The sequence below is a fragment of the Malaclemys terrapin genome, chromosome 6 (genome assembly GCF_027887155.1).
Source record: "Malaclemys terrapin pileata isolate rMalTer1 chromosome 6, rMalTer1.hap1, whole genome shotgun sequence".
In the NCBI taxonomy this organism is placed as follows: Eukaryota; Metazoa; Chordata; order Testudines; family Emydidae; genus Malaclemys; species Malaclemys terrapin.
Window position 1 is genome coordinate 66104428 of NC_071510.1, and position 14397 is coordinate 66118824.

The window sequence follows — 14397 nt, forward strand, 5'->3', positions numbered from 1 at the left end:
GAGTGGTCAACGGTGAGGCAGATGAACAAAGTATAAATGATTCAGAGGAAATGTAGTACCCTACAGTTGTGCTTTATAATTTACAGTTTGATCTTTAGCTGGCAGCTTACATACTTTGAGTCTGTCTTCAAATGACAAATGGAGCTCAATCCAGCACATTATTTCTGATGCCTTCTAAGCCACATGGGCCTTAGAAGGCTGTGAACTCTGTGATAAGTTGTTAGTCTGCTGAAACAGTCTACCTAAGGATGAAAGATCCTATGTTGTCAACTAGCTGAATTTCATAGGGGATGATAACATGAAGATGAGCTTCACAGTCCTTTTCTCTTCTGGATTTTCCATTCTGTTCATCTCTTCATCCTAAATTAATTCTTTGTGTAATAGTGTTAGGGAAAATGGGTCTTGTCAAACAAACCTGTTGTCATTCTTTGAGTTACAAACTTGATTGATAAAAGTAACTGCATAGGTGTAATATACTTCAGTTTTTATAAGGTGTTTGACTTAGTGCCACATAATATTCTGGTTTCAGAAATTAGCACTGCACAATATCAATAAAATATACCTTAATGGATTAAGAATTGGCTAACTGACAGATCTCAAAAAACAATTGTCAATGGGGAATCATCAAAAAATGGGAGTGTAACCACAGAAGGGAAAACCTATAATGGCAGCAGGCCGTAAAAGAGACCCAGTTTGAGAATAAGAACCATTCAAGAAATATATGTTTGCTGATGATGTTTTAAAGAAAATCACACCAGTGAACTGGTGGAAGTCACTTAAGCACTTGGATTCAGAGACTGTTGAAGTGATCATCACTTTTAACAGCAGTAGCTTCTTTTGCTAGTGTAGAAAGAATATTTTCTTCCTTTGGACTAATTCATTCCAAATTGAGAAATCGTTTGGGTCCTGAAAAAGCAGGAAAGCTTGTTTTTCTTTTCCAGATTATGAACAAACAGGAAAATGAAGGTGAAGATGACTGAGTTAGCTGCAGAAGCCAATATTTTAAGTTTCTCATGTTGACCTGGCTGACATAATCGATTTAATTTTTTTTTGTTTTAAATATTTCATTCAACAATTTTAGTTAAAAACAATTTTAACAAAAACAAACCTGATTTTCAAAAATGTGAATGTTTAACTAAATTCAAAAATTCATGTGCTTTTTTTGTTAAAATATTGTTTGCTGTTGAAGAAAAAAATCCAGAATACATAACATTGTTGTTTTAGTTAAATAAAACAATTTAAATGTCTGTCTGGTGATGTTCTCCTCCTAATACAGCATGACAAGAAAATCCTCCAAATATTCATGATTAACCTGTTGGATTGGAGATAGTTCACCTCCCAATGACTTCATAAATATCTGCTTCAATTACCTTTGGTAAATGAAATAACCAAACAATCATTCATTTTCTGATATAGCTGTAAAACGAATCTGAAAAGTTTTCAAAATAAATCACTTAAAAATGTATAGTATGTACCTTCTAAAAATGAAACCTACGTCTATCTGTGAGTTGTGAAGAATATGTATTAAGGTTATAACAACCAACAGGAATGCACTTTTATGTATAAATCCATGATTAAATCAAGACTTCCTGACTAGTGATTTAAATCATAATTTAAATAAATTTGATTTAAATCAAATCCACCACGAGTAGAACATGTTCTATCGTGTATTTGAAAAATTGATTCAGATTGATTCAGTGCTGTCACATGGCTTGAAAAACTGGCTGCTGGAGAAAACTAAGGCCAGCTCTGTACTACAGATCTATATCAGTAGAACTATGTTGCTCAGGGATGTGAAAAAATCCACACCCCTGAGCAATGTTGTTAGTGCTGTCTAGATGGGGGGATAGATCAGTATATGTTGACAGAAGAAGCTGTGCACCGATTCAGTGTTTTAATGGTAGACCTGCCCTAAGATTAATGAAAATAGCAGCGTATTGAATTGATAGAAGTGTCAAATCAGATGTAGCAGGAATCGTTGTTAGGTGGGGGCACCTAATCCAATGGATATAAGGCCTTGGACTGGAATTTGGTAAACCTGGACTGTCAACTGTTCTTTGCTACTATGTTGATATGTGACCTTAGATGGATCACTTGGCCTCTCCAACTCAATTTTTCCATCTTCAAAGTGTGGGGGAGGAATAATGTTATGTGTTGTTTTAATATTTTCAAAGGAGGTTGGACATAACGGTTGCAAAATTGAATACCATGCTTTGCTAGGTGACAGAAGAGAGAAAAAATTCCCCAAGAGACTCAGGGCTTGTGTACACTTAAAATGCTGTGGTGGCAAAGCTGCATCACTGTAGCTCTTCAGTGAAGATGCTACCTATGCTGATGGGGGGGCTTTTCCTGTTGGCGTAGGTACTCCGCCTCCCTGAAAGGTGATAGATATGTCAACTGGAGGGCACTGTCTACACCAGGAGTTAGGTCCATAACTATGGTATATTGACATAAGTTGCTAGTGTAGACCAAGCCTTAAAATGGATGGAAATATGGCAGGTAACGGGAAAAAATGAAATTATAGCTTGAATAATTGTAAAATATTGTAGATCAAAATAGTTAGTGGAAGAGACATTTGAAAAAGTGAAATAGGTTTGATGTCTGATAGCAGGTTAGCTAACTTTGCAATATTATATGGCAGCAAAAAAGACCAGTGCAATTTTGGGCTGTGTAGACACTGATGTCACAGAGGAAGGATGTGATAGTCCAGCACTATAAAGGTCTGAGCTTTCATCTGAAATACTGCATTCTGTTCTGGAATCATCCATATTAGCAAGCTAAAGATATATGGGAAGGAGTCCAGGAAAAGGCAATGAAAATGACTTCAAGTGGCTGGAAAGACTAAAATTACTAAATGTTTCTTGGTTTAGTGATAGCTAAAAGTAGTAGGTCAGAGGAGAGAATATATATACCAAGAAAGGAGAGGATTTATTTAGAGTGATTTAAGGGGATGAAACTAGATGTGTTGGGATGAAATTAAGTACGGGAAAACTTAATCAGAATATCTGGAAAAATGTCTAGAGCTCAAGATCATTTGGACTGTGGAATAGTCTTTCAAAGGAAGTGGAGGAAACTTAATTGCTTGATGTTTAAAAACAGGATTGGAGGAAGTGCTAGGAACATAAGACCAGATTTTCAGGATCTCAGACAGGGGGGATTGATTTAAATCAAATCAAACAGAACAGAAAACCTTGATTTAAATCATTACTTTTAATCTTTGTTTTACATTTGTACTTTTTAGTTATTTCATTGGTTGATAAAGCATGTTGATTTGAAACTAACTCTAGTCTTGACACTAAGTGCTACTAATTCTAGCCTTTTTATGCTAAATTTGGTGGTTCTTTTTAATAACTAAAAGGAATACACTATATCTTTACAAATTGACTTAAGCAGTTATATAGCTTAACATATATTTATTCAGTCTTAATTTTTATTTTTTTATTAGAAAATGGTGAAGGATACATTTCTTATTTAATAGATTAATTTTTTACTTGTGATTTGTGTGTCAAACTCTATTTGGATGAAAATTGGAATTCAATCAAAAATGCACAGACACAAAATAAATTTGGGCTGTATTAATTAAATAAAATTACCTTAATGTGCTTGATACATAAGAAAAAGATTTATCAGAACATATTTTACACTTAAAACTAATTGCTGTGTTTAAACAAAGGCAGTATTATAAATCGAGACGATTGTTTCTGGTCACCCAATGTCTGTTAAGGCGTTAGAGCTAGTAGATCCTACCCTTTCATGCCTCCATTTTATTAATCGATTGGAAGAGGAAAACAAAGTTTCCTGGTTTCTTAACTTTGAATGAAGTAGTCATTGAACTGAACTGGTTGAGTAAACTGAAATGAAGCAAATATTCTCTCTGCACCTGCAAAACACTGTCAAAAGTTAGTTTAGCCAGAAGGGAAGAGATGGGGCGGTGCCAGAGCCTCTCCTCTTCTGGCCATGCTGCCTGGTGCCGCGCAGTGGCTGCCCTGGGGTTCAGCTTCTCTAGGGACAGCGGCCGAGTGAGCCTGGGGCCCTCCTCGGTATGCTCAGAGTCGGCTCCTGTCCCCAGAAGCTGAGCCTGGGCAAGGCAGGGAGCGGCGACAGCGGCAGCCCTCTCCCTACCCAGGCTTAGCTTCTCGGGACAGGAGCCAATTCTGAGCATGCGGAGGGGAGGCGCTCTAGCTTGCTTGGCCACTGTCACCAGAAGCTGAGCCTGCAGGGGTGGCCTGCTGCTGTCGCAGCCAAGCACTCTCCCAGGCAGCTGCTGTGCTGCACCAGGCAGCATCCGGAAATGGCTCTGGAACCTGGCTGCCGGAAGAGCAGCTGAACAGCCAGGGGGAGCCAGGCTGGTGCAGCAGGAGGATAGAGCCCCCCCGCTCAGGTAACATAGGATGGGAAGGAGAGGACAGGGAGAGCGCGGTGGCCTTGGGCTGAGGGCGAGGCGGAGTCACATGGGAGATCACGTGGGGGTGTCACATGTCCATCTCCTTAGCTGGTGTTCCCCTTTGTGTCTCCCACTTGTCACCTCTGGCAGGGCGCCTAGTGGTGGTGAAGGCAGCCGGGCATGTGGAAGCCCTGTCCGTGCCAGAAGAATACTCCCAGCAGCACAGCCGGAAGCTCACTGGGCACCAGCCAGCACAGGTGTAGCGCCGCCCAAATGTCAGGCGGACTGGGGGCCCTTTGACTGTTCTGCCCTGGGGCCCGGAATTGCTATTGGTGGGCCTGGGGATGCATGAAATGCTTTTGATGCAAGTGTTTGAAAAGATTTTTTGGGCTATAACTAGGGGTGAGTGGATTGAGTAAAACGAGTGACTGACTACATGAACCGTATCTATTTATCAGTATGTTTGTCTTGGTTGCTAAAGTGGGCTCAGCAAGTTGTGAAAATGTCTGGAAAGATACTAAGTGAAGATAATATGTGATTGACATCAAACTATAGAGACTTTATGGACAAAAAAAACAATTCCTCCAATGGACTAAGGAGGCAGGAGGAGGTGTTAGTACACGATTTCTCTACTTAAAGACTCTTCTGGCAGGGCTCTGCTGAGTTGCACTGACACAAGTAAGCAACTTTTCATTTATAATAGAAGTAGTATTACCCCCAAAACCAGACTTGAGTCACCCTCACAATGGCTTGCCTATTTCAGTAACTCAGTTATCTATTTTGGTAGGTGAAAGGATATGGCCTACCCTAGAGGAATTGCCAGAGTTTTACCAGGGTTTCCCCTATGCCCTTCAGGAAACTCCCCAGAAAAGTAACTCTTTACCCTTGGGAGGACATGGATACAGCCTGCTGCTTGAAGGATTGAGAATCAGGCAGTAATATTTGAAAACAAAATATCCTTTATTTAATGTATTAATATTCTTCAATACAATAAATGTTTGTTTTTAAAGCATACGTTAAGAAACCAAAACACAAATCCTGTTAGCACAAGTATGCGCATTAAAGTACCCAATATTGCAATGTCACGGAAATGGCTTTGAGTATGTTCTACATGCGGTGATCAATCATGTGTAGGATGCTGACATCAGTTTTAATTAAACACTAAACTTTATACATAGCAACAAACATACATACAGATGCATCCAATTTTATTATTCCCAGCATACACACGTATGAACCTTATTTCTATTTTATTTTTTATACTATGGCTGTCGTGCTTACTTTCTGCAGGCTTCTCTTCCCTCTGCTCTGCCAGAAGGAGTCCTTCTGTTCTGTCTTCGCACCAAGGCTGCTTCTCGGCTGCCCTTTCTCCACTGCTGCCGCTTCTCCACCAGTGCTTGCAGTGATTTCTTCTTCCGTCACAAAAACCTAACTCTCTTCTACTCTCTAGTGATTTCACTCTTCCTTCTGATCTACCCTCTTCTTCTCCTACTTCTCCACCTTCTACTCCTGATCTCTTCCTTCTGCTGATTCAAGCCTGTCAGCTCTCTGCTTTATATACAGTTTTTGGCCTATTCTGATTGGTTAGTCCCTTAATCCTTATCATTAGCATACCTATTCTCCAATCATCTTTAAGCCCTCTCTGATTGGTTAGTTCTTACAAACCAATCATAGCTGCTAGATGTCTGTCAATCAAAGACAGGCCTAGTTGTAAACTTGTGCCTTGCCAGACTGACCCCTCCCTTCAGGTTTTGGAGTGACCTGCGTTTAATCTCAGGCTGCATGCTTGCCATAGGCCGAATTGCTCCAAGACCGCCATCCTAGTGTTTCTGACTGTGACTACCCCAGACCGCCATTTTTACTATTCCTAGCTATAACTGCTTGAAACTGCCTTTATAAATTATTAAATACTTATGACTATAAACAATTCTTACTTTCTTTATGTATAAACACACACACACACACACACTTTATGCATCTTGATGTTAAGATCTACTGCTGCCACTCCAATTTTTACTAATTTAATTTTATTTCTATATTTCCCTTGCTTCAGCTAATGGTGGCAGGGCAATGTTCTTAATACTGTATTCAGTAACCAGAGTAGAGCAGCTCAAAAATCTCTTGTATCAGTGGGGGAATAGAAAAGGAAGTATGTCAAAATAAATGGAAATTTAAAAAATTAATTTCTGCATGCTAACTTCCATTTTCCCAATATTAAACCTACTCTGCATGCAAGCCCCCCACGTGTCTAATCATCACATCATAGGCTGTGTATAGATCGAGGAAAAGCAAACTGATTACTTAAGCATTGCCAAAAAAGCAATCTCAATCAAAATCTGTGGCAGTAAGACATTTCTGCTATTGCCGAAACTTGGGCCAGACCCTTTGTTACTGGATGTAGTGCTGCATTGACACCAGTGAGGATAAGATGCTATTTGTAGCTTTAAAATGTCTTAGCTATTCAGACAACCACAGCACACTTGTAAAAAGCTGAAAGGCTTTTGTCATTTGAAACATAATAAATGATGATTTATCTTCTTTGCTGTTGCTCCAGAGCTACACTATGGTTGGTAGCACACTGGCAGACTCAGGCAGTGCTTTGGGAATTGTGTTGCTTTCCCAAGAAAGTGGGAAGAATGGTGGAAACAAAAGAGGGCCCAAAGTTAGATGCTGTGATGGGAAATTGGCCACTTGGCCAGAGGCTTGAAAAGCCAAATGAATCTGGCACCTACAAGAGAAGATTTTTTTTTTTTTAAATATTAGGCCTTAATCTTCTGTGTAAATGTTGCTGCTTTTAACTGTTGAATTGTTTTTCTATAGTGATGGCTTCCACAGACAGATGTGTGGTGCTATACTTAGCTACAGTACTTGCTCAGCACTTCAGTATATTGGCAACGTGACCAGGACGGTTTGTTTTACGTTTGAATGGTTCACGTGGCTGTGGTGGTGGGGAAGTATAATGGTTCTAAAACATATTCAGAAACACAGATTGAGTGAGCAAGAGGTAGTTGGAATGCTGAAAAGGATCTAGATAATGTAATGGACAGTAAACTAGATAGGGGCTTGCAACATGATACTATGCCAAAAAGAGCCAATGCGATACAGAGAATCAACTATGAAAATTTTGTTGCGCGTATAAATTATATAAAATCTTAGTTCTGAGGTCAATAATTACTTGAAGGCTCTCATCTTCAAAAGCTGATTCATGTGAATGAGTTCATTAGCTAAATACAGTTCTTAGTGACAGAAGTGTGAACACATCTGGCATCTTTGTTAGCAAGAAAAGCCAAGGATTGAGTGGGTAAGGAAACTGCACTGATCTCTAATCCTTAGAAGAGGCCCATCACAGAGCAGAATTGAGGCATGTTGGTAGAGTAGTATAGGGAAGTTTGCTCTCCCACTGTCCATGCTGTACATCATGGGATAAATAGAGGACCTCAGCTTCCATGATTGTTGATTTAGTACCTTTCTTGAGTGCTAAAGTCACTCCAACTCTGAAAAATAAAAGGGGGAAAATGTGATCCTGAAAGTCTTTCTTTCAGCCTTCAGGAATTCCTGTAAACCTCATGAAACTTGATGTGCATTTAATGTATAGATTAAAGTATATGTAAGTTTATAATACTGCTCCAAAATGAGAATAGGTCACCCGTAATGGCTCTCCATATCTTCAGTACTGAAGCATAAATAATAAAATGATTCCTCATTTAAATAGTTTATTTAAGCTGCTATTTGCTTTAAATAACTTCTCAGAAAAAGCATAAGTAACAAGATCCAGACTCACATAGTGCCTTCTCTTAGTGATGAAGTTCAAGCACAAGAGAAGTCCTTAAATTGAGAGAGAATCTCCCAGTATCTTCCAAATGTGTATGTTTCCCAACTTGACATGAATAATATCTTATATTTACCAACCTGTAATTGAGGCGTAACTTGGTTCTCCTTTAAGTTGCTTTATAGATGCTTTGTAACTGAGTTCTTAAGACTTATGTGAAATTATTCCATTAATGTTTATCTTGCTCTCATCTTTCTTTGTGTTCACCAGCCAGAAATTCTCCAGATACACCTTTTAAAACTGAAAACAATATAACCATTGTCTTCCACAAAAAAACTTCTAGTATCCAGATTACACTCTAAAATCACAACAGTTACATGTCTTTACACTTTTCGTTGAGAATATTGACATACCTGCAGCCCAAATGGCTTCTGCTGGAAGCTATAGCCCTTAGTTTGAAATAAGTAGTCCTTGTGACGGGTTGGATCACAGAAACCCCTTTGGGAGCTGCCACCCGATGCGCAAAGACTACCCCTGCTCCTGTTTTCCCTGCCAGCTCAGGACTCCAGCACCCTGTCTTGCTGAGCCAGACACTCCTGTTTGGCTCCAGACACAGATCCAGGGTCTGAATCACTTGTCCCAAAGCTGCAAGTTTACCTGAAAACAGCTCACAGTAGTGTGCTTGTCTTTAGCACTCAGATGCCCAACTCCCAATGGGGTCTAAACCCAGATAAATCCGTTTTACCCTGCACAAAGCTTATGCAGGGCAAACTCATAAATTGTTCGCCCTCTATAACACTGATAGAGAGATATGCACAGCTGTTTGCTCCCCCAGGTACTAATACATACTCTGAGTAAATTACTAAATAGAAAGTGATTTTATTAAATACAGACAGTAGGATTTAAGTGGTTCAAAGTAGTAACAGACAGAACAAAGTAAGTCACCAAGCAAAATAAAATAAAATGCGCAGATCTATGCCTAATCAAACTGAATACAGATAATTTCCTCAGCAGTTCCAGAATGCTCCCTTTTACAGGCTAATCTCCTTTTAGCCTGGGTCCAGCAATCACTCACACCCCCTGTAGTTACCGTCCTTTGTTTCAGTCTCCTTCAAGTATCCTGGGGGGGGGCGGGTGGAGAGGCTCCTTCTTTAGCCAGCTGAAGACAAAATGGAGGGGTCTCCCCTGGGTTTAAATAGACTCTCTCTTGTGGGTGGAGACCTCCCTCCTCTGCAAAGTCCAGCTCCAAGATAGAGTTTTGGAGTCACCTGGGCAAGTCACATGCCCCTGCATGACTCAGTCTTTGCAGGCCGACGCCATTGTCCACATGGCATCTTGCATGTCTCCAGGAAGACTTCTCATGTGGATTGGAGCATTCCAGGATGCATTGTTCCCCAAGTGTCTCTTGATCAGGTACTTAACCTGGCGCATTCCTTCCTAAAGAAGCTGACCAAATGCCTCACAAAGCTTACTTAGAAATCAGGCAAGCATACAGCCCATATTCTTAACCTCGAGTAGAAAATGATATACATGTACAAATTGGATGAATAGATATAGTAGACCATAACCTTTACGGAGATATGTTACATGGCACAGGCAGCACAAAACATATTCCAGCTATGTCATCCATACATTTATAAGCACCCCCCCCATAAAGCCTTATGGGGTACACTGTCACAGTCCTTCTACATCCATTTTTTCAGTTGAAGTTTTTAAAGGGTGATATCTTAGTTGAGAAGCTCCAGGGAAGAAAAAATCCTTTTTTTTCCTTACCACATTTTTTTCTAAGGGCAGGCTCTGCTTCATCCTGTTTGGAACAAAAAATTGCCTCCTTTGGTGTGTCTGTGTTGGCATAATGAATACATGCTTCAGCAATGGTGTAGGGTTTTATGAGAGAGGTAAAAACAGCAGCACCCCATCTACTCTTAATATTTATGCTGTTGCCACCTGTGCAGCTGCACCATTCCTGACAGTTGACGTAATATAGGTACTAACTTTGGTAGTGGAAAAAGCGCTTGAGTGCACATGAGGAAACCCCCTGATCAGTGGCATCATATGTCTAAACAAACAACTTTATCCTGCTTGTCTCCACTGAACTGAGCATGGTTCTTAAAGAAAGAATACTTGTAACAGCTGGGAAAAATAGAACTTCCATTTGAACTCCAAAAATATTTGCTGTCTGTGAATGTGGACTCTCAGAGAAACTAAACTCCCTCTTGTCTTTGCCCCATCTGCATTTCGATGGCTTTCAAGGTTACAAAAGCTAAAGTGTTAATTGAATATCCAGCAAAGTTAAAGATGGCCTATTGACTGGAAAAATTGCTTATATGTAACCCCAAAGAAAGCTGCTGAACTTCTGAAGTATTGGACTTTTAATTACATTAACTGGGGAAATTATGCAACATGAGCATTTTTATATCAGGCAGACTGCAAATGGAATTAACATTGCACCAGAAACATTTGTAATATCTAGTATATCAGCATTTTTTCCTATTCAAGTTTTCTTATACTTTTGAGTGTATCTTCTTGGTAAAGTCAGTAGGATCCATTTAGCCTGGATCTTTTTACCATAATAGGATCCCACCTGGGTTATTACTTTGCATGGCTACACTTAATGAAGTTACGTAATGTAAAGAATCCATCACTACACCCTTGTGACCTGGAATGTTTATTCTAGAAGATGTGGTCTGACTACCAATATTTTTCCCCACCAGAGAGAGACTAACTGGAGCCAGCTGACTTTTGTGTTGTTTCTGTTGTGTTTATTTTCAACAGTACTTAAGTTTGTGATAAAACTTCTTATGGTTATGTCAAATGTCAGACCCATTAGCACCAATGCATGTCATTTAAGGAAGAGCAATCAAGTGTTCTGTGTTCTTTATTTGTAAATTTTTGCATATATATGAGGAAAAAGCCTAATCACATAAATCAGAAGGTGTTTGTAGTGAAGATTTGAATTTTAGATATAATCTATTGACCTAAAGTAGCATTCAGTTAGAATAATTGAATCTAGAAATTCAAAATGACCTATTAAATCATATGTGTAGTACCTCTTCTTTTGAGTCGATTGTATGTTAGTAAATGTTTTTTGACCAGGGGTGGATTGTGCAATGTTTAGTTCTGCCCTTTTACAGTTGTTGCCTTACCTGGCTCATACAAGTAAAAAATTTTCTTTGAGGCAGCAATTCTTAAATCAGAACTTCTTATGAAATACTGGATGTGAGCTACAGTTGTTCTTAACTCTTTTCTTAATCATGTTTTTGTAGCATATATTATGCATTTATGACAAAATGCTAAGTTTATATTAAGTGTCAGTATACTTTTCTTTTGCTTGGTGGACTTCTGTAACTTCTGAACACTTTTTTTTGTAGTCCGCATTTAATAAAAATAGACTGTTCTTTCAGCAAAGCCTTTGCATAGATTGTTTAGAAAAATAAGTAGTTTATAGTTGTGCTTTGGATGGTTTATCAAATAACTAAACCCTAATTTTACGGTACTGAGTGTTCCAGATTGAGATATTAATGTCACTCAGAGAAATGAAAGGGATGAGGAATGATACAAAGCAGGAATAGAGCAAAATTTACTGTGTCAGACTAATTCCTGATTTCAGTTGAGTTACATTAGGGATGAGTTTGGCCCAGTGTTTGTTTTTAAGCCTTTATTTACTGCAGAGTCTGTCTTTTTATCCTGACAGGCTCTAATTAGTAAATATTATTTAAAATAAGGAGAAAAGTCTGATTCAAGTATACTTTTATGCCATTAGCATCAAAAGAACTAAAATGTAAACTGGTAGTGTTTACTTGATTATATATAGATTTTTTTTTAATGTTCACGCCAGCGCACTTCAACAATTTACATTTCCCATGTTTCCTATTTATAGTGGAAAATGATTCCTTGCTCAAACAAATCCAACTGTAAGGGGAAGGGGGTGAATGGATTTTTGTTTTCTTATCTCTCTTATCTAATGTATTCAATTTTTCCTGTTTTATCTCTTGCAGCAATGGGTCAAGAAGCTGGCAAACCTGCCTGGCCCAAACCAGCCGGAGGATATCAGACCATTACAGGGAGAAGATATGGAAGAAGACATGCGTATGTCAGTTTTAGACCATCTTTGATGAATCAAGACAGAAATTCAAGCCAACAGAATGGAGAATGTGAAGGATTAGAATTAGACGATGTTCAAAAAGAGAAGTCTTTATGTGCGTGCTCTGTAATTTCAAACTGAGACACATTTTCTTTGGGAGGGAAGGGAAATGGAAATGTATAGAATGGTTAAAGTCATATGAACAAACAATAGTTTGTCAAAAGTCATATGTTCTGCATCAAAAACTCAATGTGAAGTTTAATGAAAAATAGTATTTATCCTGAAATGTTTAAATTTACTTTATAAAATAAAGTAGAGCAACACTGAAAGATTTAAATTTAATAAAATCTCATAAAACATATAATTGTAACCATGAATATATTATAGAAATCTTATATTATTACAGAAATCTTACCCCAGCACCAGATTCTTGAATAATTCCCATGTAAGAGGAAAATACATCATGTTTATTTGCTGCCACAAAGAGCTAGAAAACAAAATACTTTACATTTCATGAGCCAAATTCTTCCATCATGCAAGTCCATTGACTTAGCAGAGCTACACCAGAAATTAATTCGACTATATATAAATATTTACAAGAAAAATGAGAGAAAAAGAAATATTGAAATAGCAAATGGACATTATTTTCCCGTTTTCATGAATATTCAGTTTTCTTTGGTTTGCTAATTTTAAACTTCATCAATAGTTCATGAGGTTAAAGTAGCATTCAGTTAGAATAATTGAATCTAGAAATTCAAAATGACCTATTAAATCATATGTGTAGTACCTCTTCTTTTGAGTCGATTGTATGTTAGTAAATGTTTTTGCAGTCTAGTCTTAAATGTGCCAAGTAATATTTATCACTCTTTCACTTAAGAGACTATTCCACAACCAGAAGATCTCACTTTTTTGGAAACTCGTTGCATAATTTCATTCTATTGTTTTTGAAAGCTTCTTTTATTATGCTAAGAAATTCCTGTTCCCCTTTTGTGTTTACATCTTTCAAATGTGCAGAGTGAGTTGTATGCAAATATTTACCTTATTTGCATCTTAGTTTTCTGGTAGCTCAATGCTAACCCCATGACTATTTTTGTTGCTTTTTTTTTTTGTCTGAACTGACTCTAGTTTGTCACTATCTTTTTAGATAATGAAGTGCCCACACTGAACATATTGTTTCAGGTGTTCAGAGGAGGTATATGGTTAAAAGGAATATTACTTCCCTGTTCCATAATGTGATCTTCTACAGATGTAGCTCAAATTTTCATTGACTTTTTGCTGCAATATTTCCTTGTAAACTCATGTCTAATAGTAATGTGCTGTGGTCTATAACCCTTAAGTCTCTTCTTGGCATTTCTATTTTCCATATTTTTCCCTGTCATTGAATATTTGTGTTTTGGATTATTTCATTCCCAGATGTATGAACTTGCATGTTTCCAAGCTGATTCTCATTTTATATTGAGAGTACTGACCAAAACACAGGAGTTATCCCCTGCTAAATTCCATGCCATCTTCAATATCTACTTAAACAACCACAAGAAATAGATAGAAGGGACTTCAGTTTAATGTTTCATCAAAGGCAGCACCTCTAACAGAGCAGTATTCTTTTAGTTTTGCAATGACAGCGTGCCATGTAAGCCCAAATTCTAGTGTGGGAAACCACAACCCGCATCCTTGTGTTCCAGAAATGAAAGTGCTATCAGCTCACCCATTCGGATGTGCCGTATCTTTTTTTCAGATAAGACTGAAGAGATAAATAAAAATGCTGGGCTACCATAATTAGAGGTGACGATATCTGTGCCACTTATAATTCAAGGTTCTGCAGAAATTTGAGTCTATGTGATACAAGAGTCTCAAGCAGCCATCCGGATTCTAATCATAGAAATGTAGGACTGGAAGGGAACTTGAGAAGTCATCATGTCCAGCCACTTGTGCTGTGGCAGGACCATGTAAACCTAGACCATCCCTGACAGGTGTTTGTCCAACTTTTTTTAAAAGCTTCAAATGATGGGGACTCCATGACCTCCCCTGGAAGCCTATTGCAGAGCTTAACTACCCCTATGGTTAGAAAGTTTTTCCTAATATTTAACCTAAATCTCCTTTGCTGCAAATTAAGCCCATTACTTCCTGTCCTACCTTCAGTGGACATGGAGAACAATTAAT

The 14397-nt window shown here is 38.3% G+C and overlaps 1 protein-coding gene across 4 annotated transcripts in view; it reads left to right on the forward strand.

Moving 5' to 3' along the window:
- PJA2 (praja ring finger ubiquitin ligase 2) overlaps window positions 1–14397 on the forward strand; it is an 86518-nt gene that overhangs the window by 27226 nt on the left and 44895 nt on the right. For 3 of the 4 annotated variants that reach the window (XM_054032354.1, XM_054032352.1, XM_054032353.1), the window contains one exon: window positions 12152–12352. In XM_054032354.1, coding sequence (XP_053888329.1) covers window positions 12154–12352 — 199 coding nt within the window. In that variant the 5' untranslated portion in view covers window positions 12152–12153. Of the gene's footprint in view, window positions 1–4966; window positions 5063–12151; window positions 12353–14397 lie in introns of those variants that run through there. The other variant, XM_054032355.1, reaches the window with a different exon arrangement.